The 27247-nt window shown below is 46.2% G+C and overlaps 2 protein-coding genes across 2 annotated transcripts; both read right to left on the bottom strand.

Moving 5' to 3' along the window:
• Nucleotides 1-1521: 1521 nt before the first annotated feature.
• Nucleotides 1522-10895, bottom strand: LOC142768727 (uncharacterized). The gene is made up of 3 exons (XM_075870735.1): nucleotides 10764-10895; nucleotides 8138-8375; nucleotides 1522-2120 (listed from the first exon to the last, which is right to left on the bottom strand). Exons 2-3 carry the CDS (start codon nucleotides 8366-8368, stop codon nucleotides 1752-1754), a joined length of 600 nt encoding a protein of 199 aa, XP_075726850.1. The 5' UTR covers nucleotides 8369-8375; nucleotides 10764-10895; the 3' UTR covers nucleotides 1522-1751.
• A 5955-nt stretch (nucleotides 10896-16850) lies between these two features.
• On the bottom strand, nucleotides 16851-26823 carry LOC142768360 (uncharacterized). The gene is made up of 4 exons (XM_075870329.1): nucleotides 26791-26823; nucleotides 25972-26202; nucleotides 17912-18391; nucleotides 16851-16910 (listed from the first exon to the last, which is right to left on the bottom strand). The coding sequence occupies exons 1-4, from the start codon at nucleotides 26821-26823 to the stop codon at nucleotides 16851-16853; spliced, it is 804 nt and encodes a 267-aa protein (XP_075726444.1).
• Between the last annotated feature and the right edge of the window lie 424 nt (nucleotides 26824-27247).

The following is a 27247-nucleotide window of genomic DNA, read 5'->3' as shown; positions in this document are numbered from 1 at the left end:
CCTATTGTTAATCAGGTAAACATTTTAATAGCACACCAACGCTGCTCATAGGGTGTCTCTCCATCGTATGGAATTGTGCTGAATGTTGTCTAGCCCTTTGATGCTAATGATGGCCGTATGATATACAACGAGCTTCTATTCTGCTTTTTCACGTTCCTAATTTCTTACTCTTCCCATTGTCGTATGAAAAAATACGTTTCAGAATGATACCTTGGCGGTTCTTTGTGATGATATACTGCCGGAGCCTGCTGAATGCATGCAAGATATGATTCATCCGAAGTCGACGAGGGACTGCGTTTTGGATTACCTTGGCGGGTATGTTGCAAAGACGTTTGCTAAAATAAGCTGCAAGGACTGCCTCCAAACACTTAGAAGCAACTCCCGATAGCCAAATGCATTGACTGCAATTAAGACGAGAGGATTTTTGCAAGTGCCATCGAAGAAACTAGTGCGCGTCTTGCAAATTGTGGAGGAACATGTTGAAATGCGCACAATAGACATTATAGCCTGTGCCAATGTCTACATGAACATTGTTGAAAACATCTTGCTGGACGACCGCACTTCCTCGGCCAGTGTTGGTTGTGGAACACATTTTGTGAGCACCATGGCAGAAGTTGTGCACTTTTTTATTAAGTGCCGTCTGCACTTTTTTACGCGCGAACAAAACAAACTGTTTCGCGCTGGTGGTCGCCCATCCTGTCCAGTCAGAGGAGGGAGAAAACCAGGGGCATGAATTTTTTTCTGTGATCTTTTTTGTGTCATTCACTCTATCTCCCAACTTTTCATCTACAGTTTCATCCACACAGATTTACATAAACTCTATGTACCTGTGCTCATGGCAGTTTGGAATTCTGGACAATTGCCAGTAATTGCAGCAAAAAAATATGCCGAGAATTTCGCCCACATTTCCTTGCAAGGTGTAGTGTTGTTGCAAAGTTCAAAATACTACCCACTGCTAGGTAAGTGGCACACAAATTTATCTCCGTTAGGCAGAAATATTTCGCACATAAAAAGCTGAAAAAAATTGAAAAATATATCTAAGTGGACAAAGAAAAGAAAGTGTTCGGTTTAAGCTCGAAAGCGACTATACAGAAATCGAGAAATGTAAAAAATGTCACGAACACATCCGTCACTTGACAGATACTCTCAGTCAAAATATTGCCAGCAATTAATGACTTGGGCAATTAGACAACGCGCATCATGTACAATATTGACAATATTAATCACTGCTATGATTTGTCAGCGAGAACACGGAGAAGGAAAATATCTGCAGAAGTGTATTTGACGGCAAACGCTTCTGCGAACGCGCACCTGCCTTACCCAGTGCGGCAGATCAATGCCCTCCTGTTACGGTGGCGCCTCTGGTGGCCACTTTTGTCCCTATATGAAACTTTCGCGGGAGTTTCATGACCGGTAAAAAGTATTGAGGGACCATGATAGTAGTTACGCATAACAGCAAAGCCGCAACGAAGCACAAAATAAGGGCTTTGTTTAACTTGACTCTGCACTTACACAGTCAGCTCCATGTGATAACAGTTTATTGAAACACAGTAGCCCAAATAGAAGTTGCCATATCTATCACTGCTCCAGTGGCACCATGGCCAACTCGAGATAATTGTTCTGTTGCACCTTATCACGGCTAATCTCAAGACATCTGTGCACTTACTAATTTGGGAGCTCTTGAGATTCTAGCGGTACGACCGACCATGCGTTCGACCCATGTGGTAGATGCATGCATGTGTGTCACGATTCTAATCTGGTTTGTGGTTCCATACCTTGACGCAGGCCTCCCGTATGATGTTCCTGTAGATGACGACCTCCTGGGGCTCTTTCACGAAGAGGAACTCCCGATTGCAGTCTATCCAGTCGTACATCATCTTCAGCAGGTTGTTGAGGAGTCGAGCCTCGTCTTTCGGGTCCGCTAAACTCGGTCCATCGCCGTCAGCCGGCGTCCTATCAAGCAGAAGGGCGCCCAGCCGTTGCGTGAAGCTGTTGCGAGAAGGGACCACGGTGTCGCATGATGACTGGCTAGCATCCGCCAGAATGCACATTATCACGTCAGGCACGACCCACGGAAAACTCTGAATGCCTCCCTCTGACGCCTGCAGCTCGTACGTGACCTGCACAGTGCCTTTTATTACCTCCAGGTGTCGCCGAATTGCCCGTACTACTAAACAAGAAAAGTACAGAGAAAGCGGAGGACTGAAGAGATCCTCCAAGAAAGAATAATGTCGCTCAATCCAGCAGCGTTCCCACTAGTATAATTACTGCAGACATTTGTCGAAATTTTCTATGGAGCAACAATTTCCATTAAAGGACATTTTTTCATCCCTTGCCAATAGCACGGGCTTCCCACCATAATGCATGCATGAACACTTCAATTGTCAACAGTAATCACCTAATACGCATGCTTCGTTTTTTTTCGAATGCGAAGAATTTTTCAGCGAACTTTGGTGACTTTGAGCATATCTATCTATCTATCTATCTATCTATCTATCTATCTATCTATCTATCTATCTATCTATCTATCTATCTATCTATCTATCTATCTATCTATCTATCTATCTATCTATCTATCTATCTATCTATCTATCTATCTATCTATCTATAGCGGCGAGAGAAGAGGAGACGTGAGATGACGTCGAAGGTGGCCGATGGGGCCGTGCCGATCTCGCCACTTTATTGCAGGCCTGAAGCGGAGCCACGTCGACTACCAGCGTCCAAACCGCCAGGCCAGAAGCTCGTTCTTCCTCGCGCAGCTCGAGCTAGCATCAGCTGCGCGAGAGGCGCGGCGCGGTGATTGAGAAATGATGATGATGGCGCTACAGGGCTCCCCCCCTAGCGCTTTGCGCGATTTGAAGGCATATGAAAAAAAAGAAAGATAGTGACAAAAGCTATATACATGAACGACAATCCATAAAGTGTTCATTTGGAAAGTCCAGGTTGTCAACGTTGATGGGCCATCGGTAAGCAGCGGGTCTCTGGCGGGCGACACTGGGAATGGCGCAGCGGACGAAGGAGGAAGTGCCGGGTCGCGGTGGTAGCCGACAAGCGGGTCTCACGGTGACTTGGCCGGACAGGCCGAGAGTGGTCCGTGTGTCGCGAGGTCATGCTGCCAACGTCGGCAGAGGGCTGGCAGTGCGGGCCCTGACGTTGGGTTCGACGCAACACAGACCTCAATGTCGAGCGGCGTCTGACGTGCCGGCATAGACAGACGTGCCGACGCCCGCAGGAACGTGTCCCAACAATACCACCAAGTGCGCGGTGGGCAGTCGGGCACACGACCAGTGGTGGGACACCGCGTCGGACGGGCCGAGTAGGCGCCTGCGCCGTCTTCAGGGCCGTGACTGCAACTCGTGGCTGCGTAGCAGGGCGGCTCAAAAGTGGCCTCAATGTGTGACGCCAAGCACGCCGTCGTCGCTGACGTAGGGCAACGGGCGGCAGACACGCATGAGGCATGAGCGCCGTCGCGTTTGTGACACACGAGCTGGCATTGTGGACACACGTCTGGCCGTTGCCGTCCGGAGGCAAAGGCTCCGGGGAATGGCGGTGGTGGAACCCAGCCAGCGTGGGCTCGCCCGGAGCACTGGACGGGACACCTGTGCTCGTGCAATGACCTCCGGCAGTCCGCGCACGAGGGCCGGCGTGCAGGTCTGCACAATTGATGGCCGCCTCCAGCCAACACCCCCCAGACTGCCCCACCGCAGGCGCTGCATGCCCGGTGAGCCCCGTCCGAAGCGGACCGGGCACGTCGTCCTCAAGTGCGTCAGTCACAGTCGCAGCGTCTTGAAAGCCTGCCCGTGGTTGATGGCTGGCGGCCTCAACCTCAGCTGCGGGAAACTGCGAGGACGATGGTGGTCGTTGCCGGCAGGACGTGCAGAACACTGAGGCTGGTCGACAGTCGCCTTCGGACATCGGGGAGGGTGAAGGCTCCGCAACCGGGAGGTGAATAGCGGGCGTGACAATGCCCATTGTCGTGGTAGCCACCAGGGCGTTCGGCGAAGTTGCCGTCGTGGAACCTGACGTGTCAGCCGTGCCGTGAGCCATGGAGGTCGGCCGAGACGAGCCGGTGGAGGGAGACGCCGTCGGGGAAGCCAGGTTGTGGTCAGATGAGACTTTCGGGCCGGAGGGTACCGCCCGCTGCGACGCAGACGAAACCTGTAAGTCGCGGGTGAACGGCAGCGGGTGGTAGGTGAGGCCATGTCTGGCAAGCACCGCCGAGCAGAGGTCATCGTAAGGCTGCTGGCTGGAGGTTGAAGTGCCAGAGAGATGACGCAACTTTACCGGAAGGGCGTCTTGAAGAATGGCGTGCATTAGCGGCTGGTCTGTGACGCCATTCAACGCCAGAACGGCATCGAGCTGCATGAACCATACCTTGGGGTAGGTCGATTGGAACGGTGGCACTGGCGGGCAGAGTTGCGGGAACATGGACGCGGGCCGTTCGGCGAAGAGCGTGTTCTCCGGGTCACCAATGTAGCGGCGAGAGAAGAGGAGACGTGAGATGACGTCGAAGGCGGCCGATGGGGCCGTGCCGATCTCGCCACTTTATTGCAGGCCTGAAGCGGAGCCACGTCGACTACCAGCGTCCAAACCGCCAGGCCAGAAGCTCGTTTTTCCTCGCGCAGCTCGAGCTAGCATCAGCTGCGCGAGAGGCGCGGCGCGGTGATTGAGAAATGATGATGATGGCGCTACATATCTATCTATCTATCTATCTATCTATCTATCTATCTATCTATCTATCTATCTAGCTATCTATCTATCTATCTATCTATCTATCTATCTATCTATCTATCTAGCCACCTACAACTTTTAGCTCTCCTGGCCGTTTCGATAATGGTATCAACACCAAGAATGATATGGCGTAACATGACTGAATGAATAGAATAACTGGCTAGTCATAACATGAATATCATGACATGTATGTCATGAATGTCATGATTTACATTTCATGTTCTTGCTGCTCCTATGACATTTTGCAAAAGTGGTATTGTATTGCGTGGCTGCATGGCGAACATAAGTTAAGGACCTAACGTGGAAATCATGATATGCATGCCATGATTTTCAAGTTATGACTTGTCATGACTACACGCCATGCTTATGGTGCACTCACAGACGTTTCGCTAGTTCAACATATACCAAGTTTGTATTGCGTGAATAGACTACGAAGGTAAATGACACATTCAAACATAGTAACCTTGATATGCGTGCATTCAAAACATGACTACATGCTATTCTCATAGTACGCTTGCGGCCATTTCGCTAGCCCCACATATACCAAATTTGGTATCACATGACGTGAATCTACGACGAAGGTAAATTACATGACATGATAATTATCACATATGTGTGATGTAAAACAAGAACAGATGCTACGCTCACAGCGTGTTTACGGCCGTTTCGCTAGCTGCACATATTACCTCACGCGATACTAAATTTGTGTTCACGTGACGTGAATAGACGACGAAGGAAAATGACATATCTAAACATGACAATCCTGACATGGAAGTCATTTAAGACATAATTTACGTCGGCCTTGTGAATTTGGGCTCATTTAAAATTGACATGTCAACCGTCCTCATTCGTGCTTCGCATATTACAGATTCCCACAGAACGGGGAATCTGTCAAATTTTTTTCATAAAGTACCGGTATATATGTTAGCATTATTTCGGATCGCAAGCCCAATTTGAGCAACTAAAGATATTTCACAATCACATAGCTGATAGTCACGGCTACGGTCAGCCATAGCTTATTTTATATCCACATCTCATTTGTTTGACTACCCAATACACATTTTTGTGACCCTATAAAAATAGTACGACGGCATTCATGCCTTGAATCGCAAAACACCCCATACCGCACAAAGCCCACAACACATTTTCTTACTTTCAAATTGAATGCCCAGAATAAACGCTAATGTGCTTCAATAAACGAAAATGACAAAAAAGAATTAGGTCTTCGCAAAACCATCCTATCAAAAGTGGTTTTCTTTTTGTAAAAGAATGCGAATTCTCGAAAAAAAAACTCTGAAGTATTTACACTGGTTCTTTCAATTACTAAACAATGAGTTTATTTACTTCACTGAAAAGAAATTGAAAGCTTTCTCTTCTCTGGTCTATGGAGGAAGAAATCGCTGTTTTCTCTATATAACTATGCAAGCACTGACCTGTGCTCAAAAATTTGAGCTCAGCAGGCAAACCTCGAGTTCAGCCCAAACCTGCAAACACTGGCTGTACCTAGTTTCACCATGAGGACTGGTTAGACTTCAAGTTCAGTATGAGCACCCAGCCTTAACCTAGTGAAACCACTGTGCTTAGAACCACATTTGCGAAATCTATTCCGCAAATATTACAAAATAGGCACAATAAAGGCAGTGAACAGTAAGAAGACGTTTAAAGGGGCCATAAAATAGTCGCTAAACTTTTTTTAGATTTCGGAAAAAAGTTACAGGGCCTACTAGGCCCGCCAGCAACTGCAATTTTTTCATTGTCTATGTGACGTCATGCAGCGGAATCTTCATCTTCACTGAAAATTTCAGCAGCTTCAAATATTTCCATTTCAAGGCTAAGCTAAACAAAGCTGAAATATCTCGATTGCAAGCGCAGCCAAAAAAACGCGCGCCGAAATGAGGACGTTGACACACAAAGCAGCTTGTGAATTCGAGGCACGAGAGTCATGACTGTGCCAGTGTTTCACAACTACCGAGCTGCTCACGTGCTTATAGAAAGTTAATTTACGAGTGGCATGACTAAACTCGCTAAAGCATCGTCATCGCGTTTGTGAAGGGGTACGCCACAATACATCATATGAAAAAATTTGTACTTATGGCCCCTTTGTTAGTGCAGTGACCATAGTTTTCGCAGCCGAATTGGTCCCGTTCTAAATGTCTTCTGTATACAGGGGAAGCTCTGACAATTATGAAACTGAGGGAATAGTACATAACTGAACTTGAACAGATGGTGCAAACGTTTAGATAGCGTAACTATATGGTGGTCTTGGGGGGTTTATACCTCACATGTTAATCAACGTTTAGGCAGGAACAAGGCAGGCACGTAACACACGCAAAAGCGCACACTCACGACCAAATTTTATTCTTCTGAAAGCTTAGCTTGAGATTCCTCAAGCGTACACACAACACCACAGAAAGCAAAATAACCATCTCTGAAAACCATCGCTTGATCAAAACACATCGCTCAAAAAACCATACTCATTTTGATAAAGAGTTACAGATAGAACGCTGACACCAAGATCACGAGCTTTCTGTACGTATAGCCTCAGCCAGTTCCCGTGCCACCTTGTCTTTGTTCTTCCACAAAATGCTTGCGTTGCCTAGCAGTGGTTTATCCCTGCATGCCTCGAAGTGATAAGATCCGGCTCCATCCTTCAATAGACAGCGTGGGCTACGCTAGTCAGTCATTATTACACCGGCCAGTCTGGCCGATGTAAGACAAGCCGCAGCTCAACAGAATCTTTAAATTAAACCAGTTGAGCGTTTCATGAAACGAGATTTGTTAGTGTGTTCTTTCTCACAATCTCTTTCTCTTAGCAAACTACAATCTTGTGTCATCTGCTAAGGCTATTTGTCTTGTGCAAGCTTAGGAAGGGAACTGAACACTGCGAAGAAGCGTTTTATTATTGTTCATCTTTTTTCATTGTGTTCATTTTCTTTGGTTGGTTTCCGCAAGAAAAGTTTATCTGAATTTACCCACTAGCCTATTGCCAAGTCTTTCTTACGTGACCAGACGCTCAGGATACGGTACATGATTCAGTGATTGTGGGGTACAGTAGGAACCGATACCCGTTTTGCAATACATGCTTTTTTTGCAATGAACCTTAGTTTATCCGCACAGTTTCTACGCTCTTGGGGGCTTCGCGTTTCATTAAACAATAAACAAGTGAAAAAATCCACATCAGCACCTCGTAAGCGTCCATTTTAGAAACTATGTGTGATAGATTTATCGCCCGCGACGACACGAAATTTTCTGCGATACAAATCTCAATCTATATAGTTAATGCGCTTACGTGGATACGTCATTCTCGTTTATACAATTATGGCCACAGGGCACAACGTGAGTCGGCAGAAGTACAACAATACCAGCTCTTATCATCATTACGAATATATTGATTAAAGGGGCAAACCTGGTACCACGCCGAGGCCTTCAAGTTCTCCCGCAGTTGGCTGACAGTGTGGGAGAAGAATTCCTCGCGCGTCTTGCGAATCACGTGTTCCACTTGGCTCTCGAGAACCATACACACGTCCGTGGGGTCGCTCTTCTCTTGCACGAACATGCTGAACTTGGACACCGCACCGGAGAGGGCTTCGCTCTCGCTGTCGATGCGGTACGACTTCAGCAGCGCCCGAATCTTCATCGCGTACCTGCATGCATGGAGGCGCTGCCGACAACACTGCCACCGCACGTGATATACCTTCGAATACACCGTACTGTTCCAGGACAGCAAAGACGCCACAAGAGGAAGCTTAAGGGCGACAGAAAATTAAACAATGTGAGACACGAGAGAAAATTGGGTGGTGCGCAGTAATCATATATATTTGTTCATATCACCCAAAACAGGCGGTAAATAAAGAGAAAGGTGGTCGTCCTTCTATGCACCTTCGATAATCAGCTGCAGACGAACTGTGCTGTAGTTTCAAGTACATTGGCATTGTTTTGTGATTAGCCGTTGTTTGTTTTACATAGATAAGTAGGCAAGCACACGTATGAGGTGGGCTCAGTTCAGAATAGTGAGTCCACACTGGGTATCAGTATGGACTTTGGATTTCTATGACTAATACTGGTACGCAGAAGATTGTTCACCAATACGCCTGAAAATGGGCTTTTGAAAAACGCGTTGGCGATTCGACTTCGTTTTACACCGGTGAACCAGGGACAACAAGACCTGCTTGCAAAAACCTGCAATCAGCAAAATAAATTGTCCATAAGCGAAGGTGTCCTCGTGAATTATGGTTCAAACTCCGATAATTCCTATTTTGCGTGTAATAATCGGAGAGTCAAATCAGCGTGAAAGGTCATTTACGAAAAAAGAGCGTTGGTAATTCGGGCACCGAAGCAGTTCACGTTAAAATTTCTTGCTTTCAATTATTTTTTTTTCGTTTCCGTCGTGAAATATCCGGCAAGCAACCCAGTGTTCCCACTCATTCGAGACCAAGAAAAATAGGGAGTGCACTAGTACGTATTATGTATTTTTCGCAATAACCATGGCGCGTTTTTTTTTCATAGGCATATAAACGGCGGCACTATCACCGCAGCGAAACGCTACGCAGACATTTTCTGAGTATCACTTTCGGTAGGAAGTCCTGGCTTCTTTCAAGAAAGCTCCTCGTCCTTCCAGCAGCAACCGCGGATCAGGTAACGTGTTCTCTACAACGTCCAGGTACTCGGTGCTCAGCTCAACCTGGTTAGACAAACCGCAAATTATTTATACTTTTAAGTAGTTCTCAGTTGTCTGCGTTCACACTAGTGAACTGTGACGTAAGGAAATGGGAGCAATGGGTGTATTCTCGGATGTCCGCTTCCTTTAATGAGCGGGTAGAATAAAGAAAATCTAAAGTCGAATACCAATTTACGTCAAAGTGAAATGTGAATGTATGAGAACGTCTAAAACGACAAAAAATATCAACAGAAGCGCCCTATTTATCAAGATGTTAAGGCAAATGCACGAGAATTCGTGCGCTACGCGTAGGACATTCGCGAAATGATCTAGATTACGTGATAGGTACCACCTAGTAATCCACTAGTAATCAAACTAGCTGCATGAAATCAGGAACCTTCGGTGCGTCGAGATGTAATAAAATGTTGCTTTTTTACCTCTGATTCATCGAAAAAAGAACCGCCGGACGTTATACTATAGAGAACGGCGCGAGTTGCTGAAAAGTTCAGTTTTCGCTTGGTTAAACTGGACAGGTCATGTCATCTAGCGTGGCCCTATTTAACTATGCAAGTCTGCCAATTCGGAGCCCGTGACAGGCAATCTTTCAATGTTCATTGCAGCTGCTGTGTTTCCCATTACTTTCGTTCTGCCGGGAAACGTTGTACATGACCGCTGTGACGTGAAACGATTCGCTGTAGGCGGGTTATTTGAAGTGCGCTAACCCGTTGCGGACCTCTAAAAAACGACTTATTTCAAAATTAGCACTTCCTTGGCACAAAAGTAACCCTACGAGGTTTCTGGGCCGCTATTTCAACAATAAACGTCAACTTGAAAGTCTTTTGGCGTCCCTTTAAGGAAGTCTAATGTGGTTTTGGGACGTAAACCCCACCAATCAATCAAGACAGTGTAATGTCATGGCCATTTACAGTGCACTTTTTCATCCAGCAACCATGGTAAGGCTACCTTATCACGCGCGTTCAGATCAAGCTGCAACATTATTTGATTTTCGTGAAATCGACAGTCAGTGACCAGATATACTACTGAAGCAAACTGCCCAATAATTTCGGGGTACATTTCTAGTTAATCAGTACTCACACCTAAAGAGTAAGCACATTTGTAATTAACCAGTATCAGTTCCTCATAATATCCACCATCGATGTTGACAGCGGTGGAAAACACGTGCAATGAGACGCGTTAAAATGTCACCTTAAGGGCACTCCCATATGACATGACTAAAAGAACGACCCAATCGTTCACTAGTCTTATGCCACCCATATATGAGCGCCTTTGAGCTTTGTTTAGTGAAAGACCCTTAAGGCGACCTACTTTTTCTTGTGGTGTGAGAACGGTGAGACTTCAGGCGTGAGGTGCTTACCTTCGTGCAGTTCCTGTACAGCTCGCCCAGGACCTTTCGCGAGCAGTACGTGTTCTTGGCGCCCTGCTTCTCCATGAAGTCCGGGTACATGGGTGGCTTCTCGGAGTTTTGCAACCCTTTCAAGTCGCCGCACTTCGCGAAGTCCAGGTTGACCGAGTACTTGCGCGCCTGATTGCGGCAGCGGCGCGAATTGATGCCGGCGTCCAGCAAGTCCGCCCACACGAGGTGCGCATTCGCTATGAGGCCGATCTTGTCCCCCTTGATGTACTGGCAGAACAAGTCAATCATGTCCTGCACCTGTAGGACAATCTTTTTTTTCGTCGAGCATGCTCTAGACCAATCACAGTTCACGCATCATTTTAGAAAAATGTTCGGGTAACGAGTGTCACAACTTTCCGCAGTGAAATCATTCTCGACTACTTATGACGCTACGAAGAACAAGTGCGTCACATGTTTTCGCGTTTGCTCCCCCTCCCTTTTTTAGCACTGATCCGCCGATCGCGGAAACTGAATCCCGGCCATGACGGCTGCATTTTAGATGGAGGCGAAAATCTTTTGAGACCCTTCTGCTTAGATTTAGGTCCAGGTTAAAAAGAACCGCGGGTGCTCAAAACTTCCAGAGCTCTCGACTACGGCGTCTCTCATAATCATATGAGGATTTTTGGAACACTAAACGCCAACAATTCTTTTTTTATTTCAGCACAATTCATGATGCCATAGAATATTCAAGTTACGTGAATGAGAAATGAGGCCTCGATTGGGCGAGGGTACCAGTAGTGAATTGTCTCCTACCTGGCTTTGCGTTGCGGTCACCCACCAAGTCAGCTTTGTCTCACATGTATATCGCGCGCTATAATCTGATTTTCTTTTTTGTGTGTTTTCTACTGCACAAGCGGAGATAAAAGCGTTTAGCTGACAAGCGAGAAATCTCTATAGACTTAATGCGTAATTTACACGTGTTTTATGATGAAATTTGTGACGAGAAGAAAACAGTGCCAGTAAAAATGAGTAGTGAAAACGAGAAAAAAAAAGCCTATTTCTCGTCACTCTGCAAGAGTGATTTAGAAGCAAGAAAAGTGCTTAACACGTGCGACCTTTTATACGAGGTCCTAGGAACGCAAACAAAAAGGTATTTGTCTTTAGATTATTTTCTGTCCTCCCTACAAGATGCAGAGCATATAAAGCTCGATATCGTGCTCTGTATGTCTCCTGCAGCGTGTTAGCAGGGGACATACGATGAGCTGTAAAGCCATCACCTTCCCGGACGTATAGACACATCCACTGCTAATTTTTTATTGGTTCCTGTTGGACCAGAGTGAACGATTTATTGCATCTCGTGCAACTGAAAGAAATGTCGATGTGAACTCTAAATGAAAAGAAAGCCACTCGCCTGAATCGGTGTTTTCTGCTCACGGGGTGGATCACTGTAGTAGTGCATCGGGCTGCAGTTTGTCTTGAAGATGAGATCAGCATACCACAGCACAGAGTCCTCGTCGCCATCGAGGTCAGAGCCTGCATCAGATAATACAGAGGTGCTTTGTTGAAAACTGAAAAAAAAAAGGATTTGGTGCCTTACTGGTAAGCTTTATAAGCGGTATTATTTCTACGTATATTAGGCAACTTAGCCGAGCACGATACATTCAACTTCGCACTGGGTTTTGCAGGATAGCAGGAAATAAGTGCATTGACCACTTTGTGTCAAGCAAGTTCTCAAGTAAACTACGCTGAATGACTGGCATGATATGGTAACATGCAGTCTTCCTTCATTAAATGAAGCAGCAAAACGTAGGAAGCTCGATGAAGCACTGCGGTTAAGTTTACTTACGAGCTACACACGAACCTACTCCTTTCTAAGTGACTTTCCAGGTAACTAGTGCTGTATAGTCCGCAAAAAGTTTATTCAAGCACTCAGCTCGGATGGAACGGCTCATCGGCAGCGACGCAACGACAACGTATTCTGCTGGCGCTTTTCAGCTTCTTATATATCGCGATGCACAGTGCTCAACTCGGCTGTCTATAACGACGCAGCGTCGTGCAAGAAACAGCAGGGATGACATTTGCAGTCGCAAATACGCCACATCTGAGCATGCGCGGCGCCAGTGATGTACCTGCCTCGCAATACTGATCGCTGTTTATCGCCGCGGATGCAACAACCGCTTTAGCCATCGATAGCACTCTGAGCGATTTCGCGAACAAAAAACAAGAAAGAAAGACGAAGTAAAACCGTTGTCGCTGCGATATGATATCAGGAAGCGAGAATATTGCTTTTTTGTTTTATTTCGATTTTGTAATGTTGACAGTGATTCGACGGCCAAAGCAGCCATCGCGGTCGCGGAGAAAAAAAAAGGGTAGAAATTTCAGGGCAGGCACATCATTGGCGTCGTGCATGCTTAGACGTGGCGTATTTGCGACTGCAGATGTCGCTCGTGCTGTTCCGCGCGCGACGCTCCGTCGTTATAGACAGCCGAGTTGAGCATTGTACGTCGCTCGAACACGTGCGACTTTAAGCTGCTCCTTTTGAACGTAAGATAAATGTTCAGAATAAAGGTGCACGATGCTTGGAGACAGTTGAAAAAAAAACGACGCAAATCTCTCTCTCTCTCTCTCTCTCTCTCTCTCTCTCTCTCTATATATATATATATATATATATATATATATATATATATATATATATATATATATATATATATATATATATCTATATATATATATATATATATATATAATCTCGTTAGGAACGGCAACAAGCAACTCGAAACTTGCAGGGCACACCTCGAGCAGAAAGTGCGCACGAAATTAGCACACACAGGAGGAGCGCGGTCTAACTTCTGTAACATCTCGACACTTAAGCCACGCTGTACAAACAGAAAGACGCAAGACACGAGCGCACACAAAGCAGGCGGCAATAACTGCCACGATTCTTCCTGGGTCATTGGTCAGCAGCGCGTTCCTTTTGTAAACGCTGCCATGGCAGCGTGCGAAGTGATTTTGTCCTCTCCTGAATTACGAGTCTGATAAGCGCGCGCGTTGAAGAGACGGCACTTCGTGGATGCGACAACAGAGTGCGCCCAGCGCGAGGCCGTCAAGCCATCCCACCACTGATATCGAAAACGCATTTATTTTGGAAGTTCTGACGACTGTAAAACTATCGTGCAAGTATCTTTTAGACACTACAGCCAAACAGTATATGGTGTACATTAATGGCTTGCATTGCAGGCAATGTAGGCTCTCCGCGTGTGGTCCGCGCCACGCTCTGAGGAACGAGAGGTTGCTAGTTCGATTCCATGTGGAAGTTGCTTGCCTACTTGTTTTTTTTATTTGCAGTCGCTTGGTATATTTTTCAACGTCACTTCCCTGACGTATGTACGTCAGTGCAGGCACGGTGGACCCCGGAATAAAACACGTTCCTGTTAAAATGAAAGCACGCGAGGTAATTTGCCCCATGTAATTAATGTCTCGTATACAGAAGCAGCTAACGCACAACATGGCCTTTAATGACGATCATAATATTGGCAGTGGCTGCCTAATTTCCTGTGAATGTTCACTGACATGATGTGTTGCGTTACTGATAGGTACTAAAACGTTTTACAAATATTTTTGCACAGCAATAATCACGAGCATGCCATTTTTGCCCTGATAAAGGAGTTCACATTTTAAAGGTTTCTAAGAAAAATGCTTCTTTATTGCGCTATTCAGTTGAAACTGGTGAAACCTTCAGAGCTGATACCCATGTATTGGAAGGGTATTATAAACTTACGAATGTACGTTCTGTGTTCATTGAATATGTGCTACAATACGGACAAATGCAAACCCACTGGTTAGTGAGGCTTTTTTAGGCGTCACAACTACGTGTACGCCATTTCGGAGAATCAGTATTATTACTCTTTTGGACCATCCAAGAACATAGCATCCAGAAAGACACGCCCCGGCTGTATCTTCCTTCACTCATCAGGTAATAAAATCATATTTGCATACCGTCTCACCCACGTAAAGTATCTCAAATGCTGTTTACCTACTTGGGCTCACTACGTTAAATATCAACTTTCCTTTTTCGACAGACGTAGCGAGAACGTAATGTCATTCTTTCTAGCGTCGGGCTCAACACAGACCAGGGTAGGGATCCGGGCTTGTGGTTTGGTCATACTTGGACGGGTTGAGCACACAAAAGACACGGACCATAGCAATAGGCGTAGACACACAGGCGCTACTTACAACAACAGTTGGTTTCCTTCCCACGCAGACTGATGTACCTGCTCTGCGCACGATGGTCAAGTGAAAAACAAATAATAATGTTTTTAACGAAGAAACAGTATCGCCATTGAATCCGAGGTGGACATGCCTCGAAGAGACAGCTACTCAGTAGGCAAACGCGGCTCACAGAAAGGTATTCAACACACCATGCGCGCAAAAACGGGTATTTATTCGTACTCGTAGGTAGAGAGGGCTTCCTAACGGATGCGTCACCAAGCCTCATTCACAAGCGGAGAAAATCGATATTTTTGGTGACTACAATGCGTTAGCAAGCCCACACCCGTTGCAAGTACCTGCAAACTTGAAGCCAATATCCTAACGAGTATTGTTCATCATCCCGACTTCCTCAGCAATTTGACTATCCCGTTCGTGCAAGAGGCTGAATCTACAACCACATTACGCTCGTCGTCGGACATTCGCATTAAGAAAATGCAGCTTAACGTCCTCAAAAGTCTATACGTAACGCCCTGTCCACGTATGACGATTATGTGAGAGCGCGGACTCACACCGGTAATTCGAGAGAAGCAAGGCTTTCACTTAGTAAATGTGTATTGTCACGTGCAGGTTGTGTTTCGACAGCTGCCACCACTACAATCCGATACAGCTTTAGGAGTCGGCGGCATTCCCTCCTCAATTGACTAATGGGTGCGCATATTGTGTCCCCAGGCTGAGACTGTGAGCCAGATGGCTGGTGACCCAGCCTTTACAAAACACTGCCACACAGTAAGCTGTCTGGAGCTGGTCGTTTGTTGTATTTGACAATACCTGGGTGAAAGCGCGATGCAGAGAAGCGTGCATATGGAAAGGCAAGGCGTGCTTACCCGCCATCTCTTCTGGATGCGGTCTGTCTCCCTTGACCGGAAACACAATGCAGTCACGCACGTGGTGCAGCTGGGGCACGTTCACAGCGAAGGTCACCGGGATGCATACAAGGGTTCTTCGTCACAATGACGTCACCTGCAAGCATATCACCGGTGACCGTTGTGATAGTAACATAGCGTTCCAAAAGATGGCAAAGAATGACTTTGGAAAGAACGTGGAAGAAGTATTCGATCATTGAACCCTGTTCCATTCCGTTGGTGAAGTGATTGCTGTGCTCAGCTGCTGCCACTAAGGCGATTGCAGATGGGATCCTGTCCGAGCGATAACATTTAGGCAGCTGCTGCGTGCCAAAAACGCGTGTACTGTGCGATGTCAGAGAAAAGAATAACAGATGGTTCAAATTTCAGGAAGCCTCCACCACAGCGAGCCTCAAACATTTCGTGGCTTTGGCTCGTAAAGCACCACGTATTACCTATCGCGGAATCGAACGACAGGCTTCTCCGTCTACGGAAACAGAATCAGGATGGTTGCGGCGCTACAGATATTTGCATTAGCGGCGCGAACGCGAGATGGGTCTGCGCTTCCTGCTCTCGCAGTGTCGTAAAGATGCAGTTTAAAGCATGTATGCATTTTCATTCACGGCGCATTAGTATTTCAGACCTAGTTGCCTCCGCAGGGAATCTTAAATGCACGGTAGTATTGTTGACACGGTACCAACTGCTCCAAAAGAGTGATAAGGAGGGCTGGTTGGCATGTCTCGCTTTCTTTCGCGTCGCACTATGCCTAGCGCTTCACCACATCAACCACATTAGCACGCGAGTGTCCCTGATGCGTCCTCATTCGACCAGCAAGACCAGCTAGTGGAAAGCACAACGCACTTACTCGTGTCTGTACACGAAGCTAGGCACCGAGTTGCCGCAAGACAGCCAGAGACCCGTTAGTAACGTGCTTTCCTGGGGGGGGGGGGGGCACGAAATGCAATTTTTCGACAATGTTTTTATTTGTCTTGCAAGGCTAGTTATTTCCTTCCCTGCTAATTTGGAACAGCGAATGCTTCTCTGGTCCTATGAACATCTACGATATTCAATATTGAGAGGATGCTTCTTTGGTTCCAAGAACATCTATTTTATTCAATATTATATTGAGAGGGTATCTGTAAACTTTACTCGGTTAATTAGGACGGTACACAAAGGACCGCAAATGTACGACGCAAATGAGTGAAAACGACGTTCGCGGACAACTGAAATGGCCACGGACCTTCGGAAAGGCGTGGTCTGTATCCACAATTGTGCCGCACTCGTGAGGTCGGTGACCATGGATTCCGAGGTTATGGGAAACGTGTTCGATTTTTGACCTTACTTGGGGTATAATTGAGGCATGAGCGAGCCAACTCTTGCAGCGCTCAGCAATGTCGTTTCAAATCTAGGCAGCGCTCGGGCCTTTAGAACAGCAAAGATGATATGACCGTATCAGCTGAAGCACTCAGTCTCACCGTACTCACTACAACCAATGTCTGCGCGCTGTCGTATAACTCTAACAAGGTGGAAGCTGTTGAAAAGCTTCAGCTGCTTCCCCCGAAACTGGCATCAAACTTACTGCCTACTCCGCATTTTATTGTCCGTTGCCAGCCATTCTTTCGGCAAAACAATCATCGTAACCTCCACTTGGTGGAGTTTGTGGGGACGGTACGTAATAAGGAATGAATTCAAATGGCCTTTCGGCTCAAGACGTGGAAACTTTGAGCCACGATCACAACGTCAACGAACACACGAATCGCAAAAAATCAGCGCTGACCTTATGCAACGTCAATAACAGATTTACCTTAGCATCACGAAAGTGAAGAAATATTCATGAAACAGAAGCGCATCTGCTTTCATACTTATAACCTTGTGCGCCAACAGACGTTTTTATTTTGCATATAAGCTTTAAAAATAAATAAATATATATATATATATATATATATATATATATATATATATATATATATATATATATATATATATATATATATATATATATATATATATATATATATATATATATATATATATATACATATATGGACACGGCGGCACCCGAAGCATGCAGAGCGCTAATCCCTTCTTGTATGTCGTACAGATCGGCACTGTCCTGCTGCTGATACCGGCGGGGCATGAAGAAGCGGGCAAACCGACGACAGCGTGGACAGCAAATCCAGGCCGTGATAAAGCCCGCCACGTGCAACACGCGCCGGTTGGTCTGGATGGTCGGCCGAACGGGTCCAACTTGAAGGGCCGACCATCCAGACCAACCGGATACCAACCGACCATCCAGATACGCTGGGCCTGAGCACCGCCTTCAAGTCGAGAGCGTGCCAGCTCCCGGACGGCCGCGTAGAAGACCTGCGCGCTCCTGCAGGTGCGCTCTATCAGGTTGCGCAAAGGCTCCCAGTGGCAGGGTCCTTCGAGAGCCAGCCGTAGGACGCGGCTCTTCCCCAGCACGTTGGAGCCGCACTTGAACGGGCCTTCGCCAAATTCGACAGCCCGGTCCCACGGGGTGGTGTCGGACAGGTCGAACTGTGCAAGAAGGGCATTGCTATCAAGCGAGAGACTTGTGAAGTATAGTTCGGAGGACGAGACAACAACGCAAGGCGCAGACAGTGCAGTGCAAACCAAGCTTTGAGTGACAACCAGCCTGAAAAAAATGGGATACGGGATGCGCCCATTAAGAATCAACAACCAGAAGCATTGCGAATAAACTCCTCCTTGGAGATGCCACATTTATAGTGCACTTAAATATTACAAGTGATCTTGGAGGGCCCAGCTGTCACATGCTGTCTTGTGTTGCAGTATGCTGCCACCGCTTGGCATAGCGCTCCTATTTGTCACATACTAAGTGCGCTTCGCGGTTCTCCGTGTGACTTGGAAGCAGTGGATGCAGTCGTTTGGTAAGGGCAAAAGTTGGCAATAAGTATCAACAGGGGGCGTCACGGCACTGGCCGGCTATCTCACAGCAATGAGAGCTCACAAAGCAAGAATCGCAATCCGCTTTGGCTGCGGAGTGATCTCCACATGTTTGTGTGCATGGAAGACAGACGCGAAACGATTTGCAGATATCAGCACACGAAAACCTCGATGATGACGGATCTGACGCGGAACGTGCTTTTTGCCGACTTTCGTTTGTTCCACTTCTCAAGAGTAAGGCATGTTCTTATCCAAGGCTTTCCTTAGACACTTTTTGCCATCTTTTCAGCCACGATACCACAGAATACCTATAACGCATTTTTTTCTACAGTTTTTTAACCTGGCCCCGGCTTGTCGCAACTTCAAACGGACTGCGAATGGTTAGAAAAAAAAGATGCGGCGTGACGTTTTGGTGATGTCAACAAATTTGTCACGCGGGCGAAAGGGTTCGACCAGCAAAAAAAATGACCCCATATTTGCATGTTAATCAGCAAATGTCGTCGAAACACGATAGTCTTGCTTAGGAAGAGGGTGAACAAAACATTTGTTTGATGTTCTGCGCAAGAAAATTGGTGAATTGTATTCTGGAGGCGCTGCGTTTAAGTGCCTCGGGCGTGAGAAGAGGCGAATGTGCGCATCAAGTCACGACACACGTGAGACATGAGCGCTATCTGGCACTTATCCTGGAAAACGGGGCGCGCGCCGTGTGCGCCCGTCTCTGAGGTGATAAGGTGTAGAACGCAAGGCGACGGGTAGGTGCCACCACCGTGTCTTCTTAGCAAAGCGTTGGAAACACTTGCTGTTTCGAGCAAGCGTTGCATGGCCAGCGCAGTGTTATGAAGGCTACGATCCTTAAAGTTACTTACGTATGCCTTTTTTAGTAAAAAAAACAGCTACATAATATTGACGTGTCGTTATGGTGCCTCAGATATGCGCAATAATAGCTTTTTAACTGACAATTGCACAAGAATGAACGCTGAACCTTGATCAATATTGGTGGGCGCTGCGGATGGGGTCCGCCGTTTGGAGTATCGTTTAGTCACTTTTGTGCCGTTTAGGATACCGTTAAGGGTGGACAAACAGACAAGTGAACAGATAGACCGACCAGAATTTTCGCGTCAAAGGTCCCCAAGAAAGACTATCGTCTTTAACACAGTCACTCTTCTGCAACTTTTGTGTGTAGCACGGTTCAGCTCAGCTATTACAGAGAGAGGGAAAGAGGGACGCCGAAAGGCAGAAAGAAAGGGCAGAGAAATAGTGTGGCAACAGGTTGTGCATGCTTCCGTAGGATGGAAGAACCGGAAAAACTCCGCACATTCCATCGCGGGCGCGTGCATGAATCACCTGCACTTCTCCCAGAGGCGTGCACGTCACCTACAGAAAGGAACCAATAGCGCTCGAACACTCCTGACGCTGGCGTCTTCGTCCGACTCTTTCGTGCGATGCGCGGCGCCGCCCGCACAACGGCCGCGACGGAGCAGCAGCAAGCTGTCACGAAGTGGCGCGCTGTTTACGAGGGAGGTAGCGTAACTCAATATGGTCCCTACGGCACCATATTCAGTTACTCTAGCGGGTGAATGGTGATAGTGGTTAGAAGAGGAAGAAGGCACCTAATTTCTGCGGCCCTGTAGGGGAGCTCAGTGCAGCGCCTACGAGGGGGGAGGATTATCCACTATGCCGCTGACGCAAGCCCTCGGCCAGCGTGCGGTGACGTAAGCGGGTGCAAGGCTGTCGTCGTCTCATGGTCCAATAATAGCCCGTGCCTCCCGTTCACCTCGTGTATTGCGTGCCGTTTCAGGAATTTTATGACGCTACACAAATTACAAGAGCAAGAGCAGAAATGGCGTAGTGGTTAGAGCATCCGCCTCGCATGCAAAAGGTCCGTGGTTCAAATCCCGGTGCCGCGCAGTTCCCAACCGGATAAAAAAAATCCGCGTGGTGATAGAACTGCATTAAGATGCCTGGAGTGCGGCCTCACCGGTAAAAACACCACCGGGAACGCACTCCCTCACCAGAGAAGGATTAGCCACCGTGGTGCAGTATCTGGCCACTATCTCCCACATACAGACGTCAAATAACCCATGGCCCTCAGTCCCCAGCAGCTGTGAACCAACTGACCACGGCGGCGGCCAGATCTGCAACGCAGCAGAGGGTGCTAAGTAGCTCTGGTTCCAGACAGGCCGCCATTGGAACCTGAACTTGGCAACGTTTAACGCTAGAACCTTATCTAGTGAGGGAAGTCTAGCTGTACTATTCGTGGAGCTAGAGGGCGTTAAATGAGCTATAATAGAACTGAGTCAGGTTAGGAGGACAGATGAGGCCTATACGGTGCTACAAAATAGGCACGTCTTTTGCTACAGGGGCTTGGCAGACAGAAGAGAACTGGGAGTGGGGCTCCTAATTCACAGAAACATAGCTGGCAACATAGAGGAATACTATAGCATTAATGAAAGGGTGGTAGGTATTGTAATTAAACTGAATAAAAGATACAAGATGAAGGTAGTACAGGCTTACGCGCCTACATCCAGCCATGATGATGCTTCAGTTGAAAGCTTCTAGGAAGACGTGGAATCGGCAATGAGTAAGGTAAAAACACAGTATACTATACTTATGGGAAACTTTAATGCAAAGGTAGGGAAGAAGCAGGCTGGAGACCAGGCAGTAGAAGATTATGGCATCGGTACTAAAAACGCCAGAGGAGAGCTACTAATAGAGTTCGCAGAACGCAATAATTTACGGATTTTGAATACCTTCTACCGAAAACGAGAAATTTGCAAGTGGACATGGAGGAGCCCTAATGGCGAAAATAAGAACGAAATAGACTTTATAATGAGTGTACACCCAGGAATCGTGCAGGATGTGGAAGTGGTTGGCAAAGTACGATGCAGTGACCATAGAATGGTACGGTCTCGAATTTGCCTAGACTTGAAGAAAGAACGACAGAAACTGATACGCAAGAAGCCAATCAATGAGCTAGCACTGAGAGGGAAAGTACAGGAATTCAGAGTGTCGCTGCAGAACAGGTACTCGGCTATTAGTGAGGAAACCAACCCTAGCGTAGATACAATGAATGATAATCTGACGAGTACCATTACGGAGTGTGCAGTGGAAGTTGGAGGCACGGTAGTTACACAGGACACTGGCAACCTTTCCCTGGAAACGAAGAATCTCATTAGGAAGCGTCAAATTATGAAGGTTTCAAGTACAACAGACAAAATAGAACTGGCAGAGCTTTCAAGTTGATTAATAGGCGTAAGGTATCTGATGTAAGAAGGTATAACATGGAGAGAATTGAACACGCTCTGGAAAACGGAGGAAGCGTCAGAGCAGTGAAGAGGAAACTTGGGATAGGCAAAAATTGGATGTATGCACTAAGGGACAAAGAAGGCAAATTAACTACCAATATGAATAGGATAGTTTAAATAGCGGAGGAGTTCTACAAAGATCTGTACAGTAGCCGGGACAACCACGACTTTAATACTGTAAGAACTAGCAGTAACCCAAATGACACCCCACCAGTAATGATAGAAGAAGTCAGAAAAGCTTTGGAGAGCATACGAAGGGGCAAAGCTGCTGCTTCGAGATAGGTAATAGTGCACTTCAAGTTGTAAAAGACTATGTCTATGTCTACTTAGGGCAGGTAATAGCCGCGGAGCCTAACCACGAGAGTGAAGTAACTAGAAGAATCAGAATTGGGTGGAGCACATTTGGCAAGCTCTCTCAAATTATGACAGGTAGATTGCCATTATCCCTCAAGAGGAAGGTATATAACAGCTGTATCTTGCCGGTACTTAGATACGGGGCAGAAACCTGGAGACTTACGAAGAGGGTTCAGCTTAAATTGAGGACGATGCAGCGAGCAATGGAAAGAAAAATGGTAGGTGTAACCTTAAGAGACAAGAAGAGAGCAGAGTGGATTAGGAAACAAACGGGGGTGAAGGATATCATAGCTGAAATCAAGAAGAAGAAATGGACATGGGCCGGGCATGTAGCGCGTAGACAGGATAACCACTGGTCATTAAGGGTAACTAACTGGATTCCTAGAGAAGGCAAGTGGATTAGGAGGAGCAGAAGGATAGGTGGGCAGATGAGATTAAGAAGTTTGCGGATATAAATTGGCAGCAGCATGCACAGGATCGGGTTAACTGGTGGAACATGGGAGAGGCCTTTGTCCTGCAGTGGACGTAGTCAGGCTGACGATGATGATGAAGTGCGCTTAAAGAAAAATGCACTTGGCGTAACGCAGGCAAGACCAGGGATAACAATAGAAGAGGCAGCAAACGCGAAATAGAGAGACAAAGAAAGAGAAAATATGAACAAAATAGAAATACCAAGAAACAAAGAAATAGATAAAGTGAGAGGAAGGAATATGATAGAATTGAGAAAAAACTGAAAAGGACAAACGAGAGAGGAGGAAAGCAAAAGAGAAACCAAAGAGAAACACAAATGGCTGGGCACTGCCGTCAGACTCAGCAGCGCTACGCCGAAGCTGCTTTAATATCTTCCAATTAAAATGGAAAAAAATAGGGAAGCACAGCGCATTAGGAATCAACTGCTTTAGACACAGAGTGTCCAGCAATTTGTTTTTATCAGTCCCATCAGTGTATGTTACAGTGTACAATGATGGACAAAAACATATACTTTCACGTCTATCTTATAATTCGCTATATTTCAAAGTACGTTCAGGTATGATAAGGTTTATTTCAGTTACAATCATACACCTTGAACTGGGACTCATTTCGCTGCTTTTACAGGGCTGGATATTCCGGAAGCCGCCCTATTTCGGTTTTCTTTGTTGCCCCCATTACTATCAGTGATAAATAAAAGTTGATTGATTTACTTATATATGTCGCTTTATGACGGCAGACTGAGACCCCAGCAGTGGTCTCACCCGTCATCTAACACTCTAACACTGTCAAAGGCGTTAGCATAGTGCGCTTAGCAGTTCCAGCTTACCATACGTCAAATAATATTACTATGCATTCCTGGTTGGCCGATTATTTAGTCAGCATGACCAGTATAGCCTCACATCGTGTAATCCATGCCGTATGCGCACATCAACCAACCTGCGTAGCTAAAACCAAGATTGCAATGAAACGTTAAAAGCTTGATATACATATATATATATATATATATATATATATATATATATATATATATATATATATATATATATATATATATATATATATATATATATATATAGTACAAACAACAGCACTGCTAAAAGTACATGATATAGAAAGGTTGCATTTCATGTTCTCACGGCCGGGATCAACACGCTTATTGCAAGCAATCGCACAACGTTCACACCATTCTACACACATTGTAAATCGCATTGCAATATCGTGTCATCCCTAATTCACTTTAGGAAGACGTTCTATCAAAAGAGATATGAAAGCGCATCAAAGCGAATGCTTTATGTAACTTCGATGTACAATCGAACACAAACTTCCCAGACCATGCGAGCACACGCCAAGTACTGCATATGCTCCAACTCTATGCCAAACTGTTTGTCTGCGCCATCTACCAATGACCGTGGGGAAACGGCTGAAAAGGTCTTCATTTTGTTCACTGATGTGTCAATTTTGTTCTACCGCGCATAACATTATCAGTTCGTTGTTCTCACGCGAAGCCCATAGCTGCGGCATGACCGTCGCACTGCTACCAAGGTATATGTAAAGTGGCAGCGTAGCTTCCATAGAAGCCCATCTATCCAGTCGTTATCAGCTCGTTGCCACCGTCGCCATCTATGTATAGTGGGGACCACCAACAGCTAACAAAAAATAAACGTCAAAACAGGAAGCGCTAGCAATGTCGTGCATTTGCCCTACTAGGCACGAAATCGAAAGTAAATTTTTTTAATTGCTGATATCTTGCCTTGTCGTTATAAATACGCGACTTCATTGCGCCTATGGCTCACTAATTGCGTGCGAGAGAGAAAGACGATTAATATAAAGTATTAGGGAAGTTTTTTTTTTCAAAATGGTGTACTTGCAATATACACCGAAAACTTCGCAATTGAAATTAGGACACAACTGATCACTACCACAATGGCATAAAAGGTCCGAAATTCACGTTGCCCAATCATTGAAAACCACTGCATCTAGACAGCAACCTTGAGATTATCGCCTTGGCAACCGTAAATTACACCGTCTCGTTGCTTAGCTTGTCGCATTCACAGTCACCAAAGGTACAGGCATGCCTGCCGCGTGCCCGCTATGGCATTCTACAGTCACAAGAACGGCTATCTACACATTCAATGAGCTAGTTCCGTGCAAAAGTGTCACGCTAGTTCACGGCACATAGGCAAATAATCTATGGAAGGCACGCACGAAACCACCATGCAAAACTGGGCGATGCGTCACTGACCCGGCAATGCACCAATCTGATTGCATATTGCCCGGATACGCCCCCTTTGGTATGACACTCGGCCAACAATTGATGCAATCAATTATACAGGTATCATTCATATAAGCTGTAAAATAAATTTATAGTTAACTTTCACAAATATAAGACTACCACAATTCCAAAATTAATTAATTTTCAATTTTGGTTACGTGGCCCCTCCTCACCTATAGTCGCACTTCAATCGATGGTGGGCGTTGATGCCTCCGGCAATACATTTTCGACACTTTTTGTTTTGAGTTTCGCGACCTACGTGATTTCACCATGCTTCTTGACAGCTGAATCAATTTACGTGTGGGGTTTAACGTCCCAAAACCACCATATGATCATGAGAGATGCCATAGTGGAGGGCTCTGAAATATACGACCACCTGGCATTGTTTAACGAGCACCCAAATCTGACCACACGGACCTACAACGTTTCCGCCTCCATCGTAAACGCAGCCACCACCACCGAGATTCGATCCCGCGACCTGCGGGTCAGAAGCCGAGAACCTTAGCCACTAGAACACCGCGGTGAGGCGACAGCTGAATCGAAGCGGAGGGCTCTCAACAGTGTGCCGTTGGGTACATGTCATGTTGTTAGAATGACGACTGGTAAGTTATGCGACTATTTTCCCCGAAGGAAAATAGCCGGAGACGTCTCCGGCGTAGCGCTGTTGTCGGTCGCGCCGCCTACGTAGCCAAATGTCGCGAAGAGGCTATTGGCCACGCGCTCGAGTAGTTTGCAAACTTTCGTTGTCGAATGTACTCTCCGGAAAAGTGCACTTCATCCCTAACACTGACCTTGGGTATGTAGTCGCCCTTGCGGTGACAGTGGCTTTGGGCGTTCTTGCCGGCGCACAATTTGTAGAGCAGCGGTGTGTGTAAAAGTTGCAGAAATGCCGTCGTAGCCGTCGAGGACTTCTTGCAAAGGATGATACGACAGATGGTAGAGTATCGTACCTCCAGTCGGTACAGAGTGTAGATGGAGCCCTGCTTGTCCACAAAGTACAGGTTCAGAGCACTAATACAGTGCTAGAAGTGAACTTTCATTTGGGTGACCTGCATTGTAAGCACATGAACATTGAGAGCACATATATACGCTACAATGCGTAATGACTTCCTACATGACCGACTGATTCATGAAAGAAGTCGGGTGTCCATAGAAGAAAGATTTTTTTCGACCCAATTTTTTACGGTACGACAAAAAGCTCACTATTTGTAGTGTTTGAAGTTGAGGTAGTTAATAGCAAAAGCACGTAGTCATTTTAAAAGCAGTATTTTTCTGCCTGAAAGGCCCTAAACACACATGCACCGTCCCTCCAGCAACGCCGAGAATTGATAGCGTTGTCGCCAGCCTTTCTCGCGATTTGTAGACGCTGTCGTCGTTATGCTTTCATCGGAGATCCTATAACAATGCTTAACTTCTTGTACTTTAACCTTACATATATTTTAATAACAATGTTTTAAAATGAGCTGATGTGGCATTATGCACCTTCCATGTATTAGCTCTGTGTGCACCGGCGCCCGACGATGCCTCTGCCTTATCATAAATGGTCTGTCCAGGCTTCATTGCTCGTTCGATACACGAGCCAAGCCAAGTCAGGAAAGCTCACTACGCACTTGAACGGCCGAGCTGACTAGCAGTGCACGCATTTCTGAGACGAAGTGTACGTAGGAAGACTACGTCGCTCCAAAACCTATGCAACCGAGAAAGTGCGTGCACACTTGCATGAGCACGCTTAAATTTTGCTCAAGACGCGCTGACGAGCATGAGATTATTACGTCACGCGAAGACAGCGTCACTTTTATGCATACAATAACGCAGGCCTATATGTACATTTTATGTACATTCTTATTTTTATTGTGAGATACGGCGTAGTGGAGGGCTCCGGAAATTTGGACCTCCTGGGGTTATTTAACGTGCACCTAAATCTGAGCACATAGGCCAATAACATTTCAACCTCCATCGGAAATGCAGCCGGCCACTGCCGGGATTCGATCCCACGACCTGCTGGTCAGTACTCTGCGGTCAGCATCTTTTAATATAATAAAAGCAACATTATTTAAAATCTAACAA

This window comes from Rhipicephalus microplus, chromosome 8 (genome assembly GCF_043290135.1).
Source record: "Rhipicephalus microplus isolate Deutch F79 chromosome 8, USDA_Rmic, whole genome shotgun sequence".
Taxonomy (NCBI): domain Eukaryota; kingdom Metazoa; phylum Arthropoda; class Arachnida; order Ixodida; family Ixodidae; genus Rhipicephalus; species Rhipicephalus microplus.
This window is presented reverse-complemented; position numbering and strand designations above follow the sequence as displayed.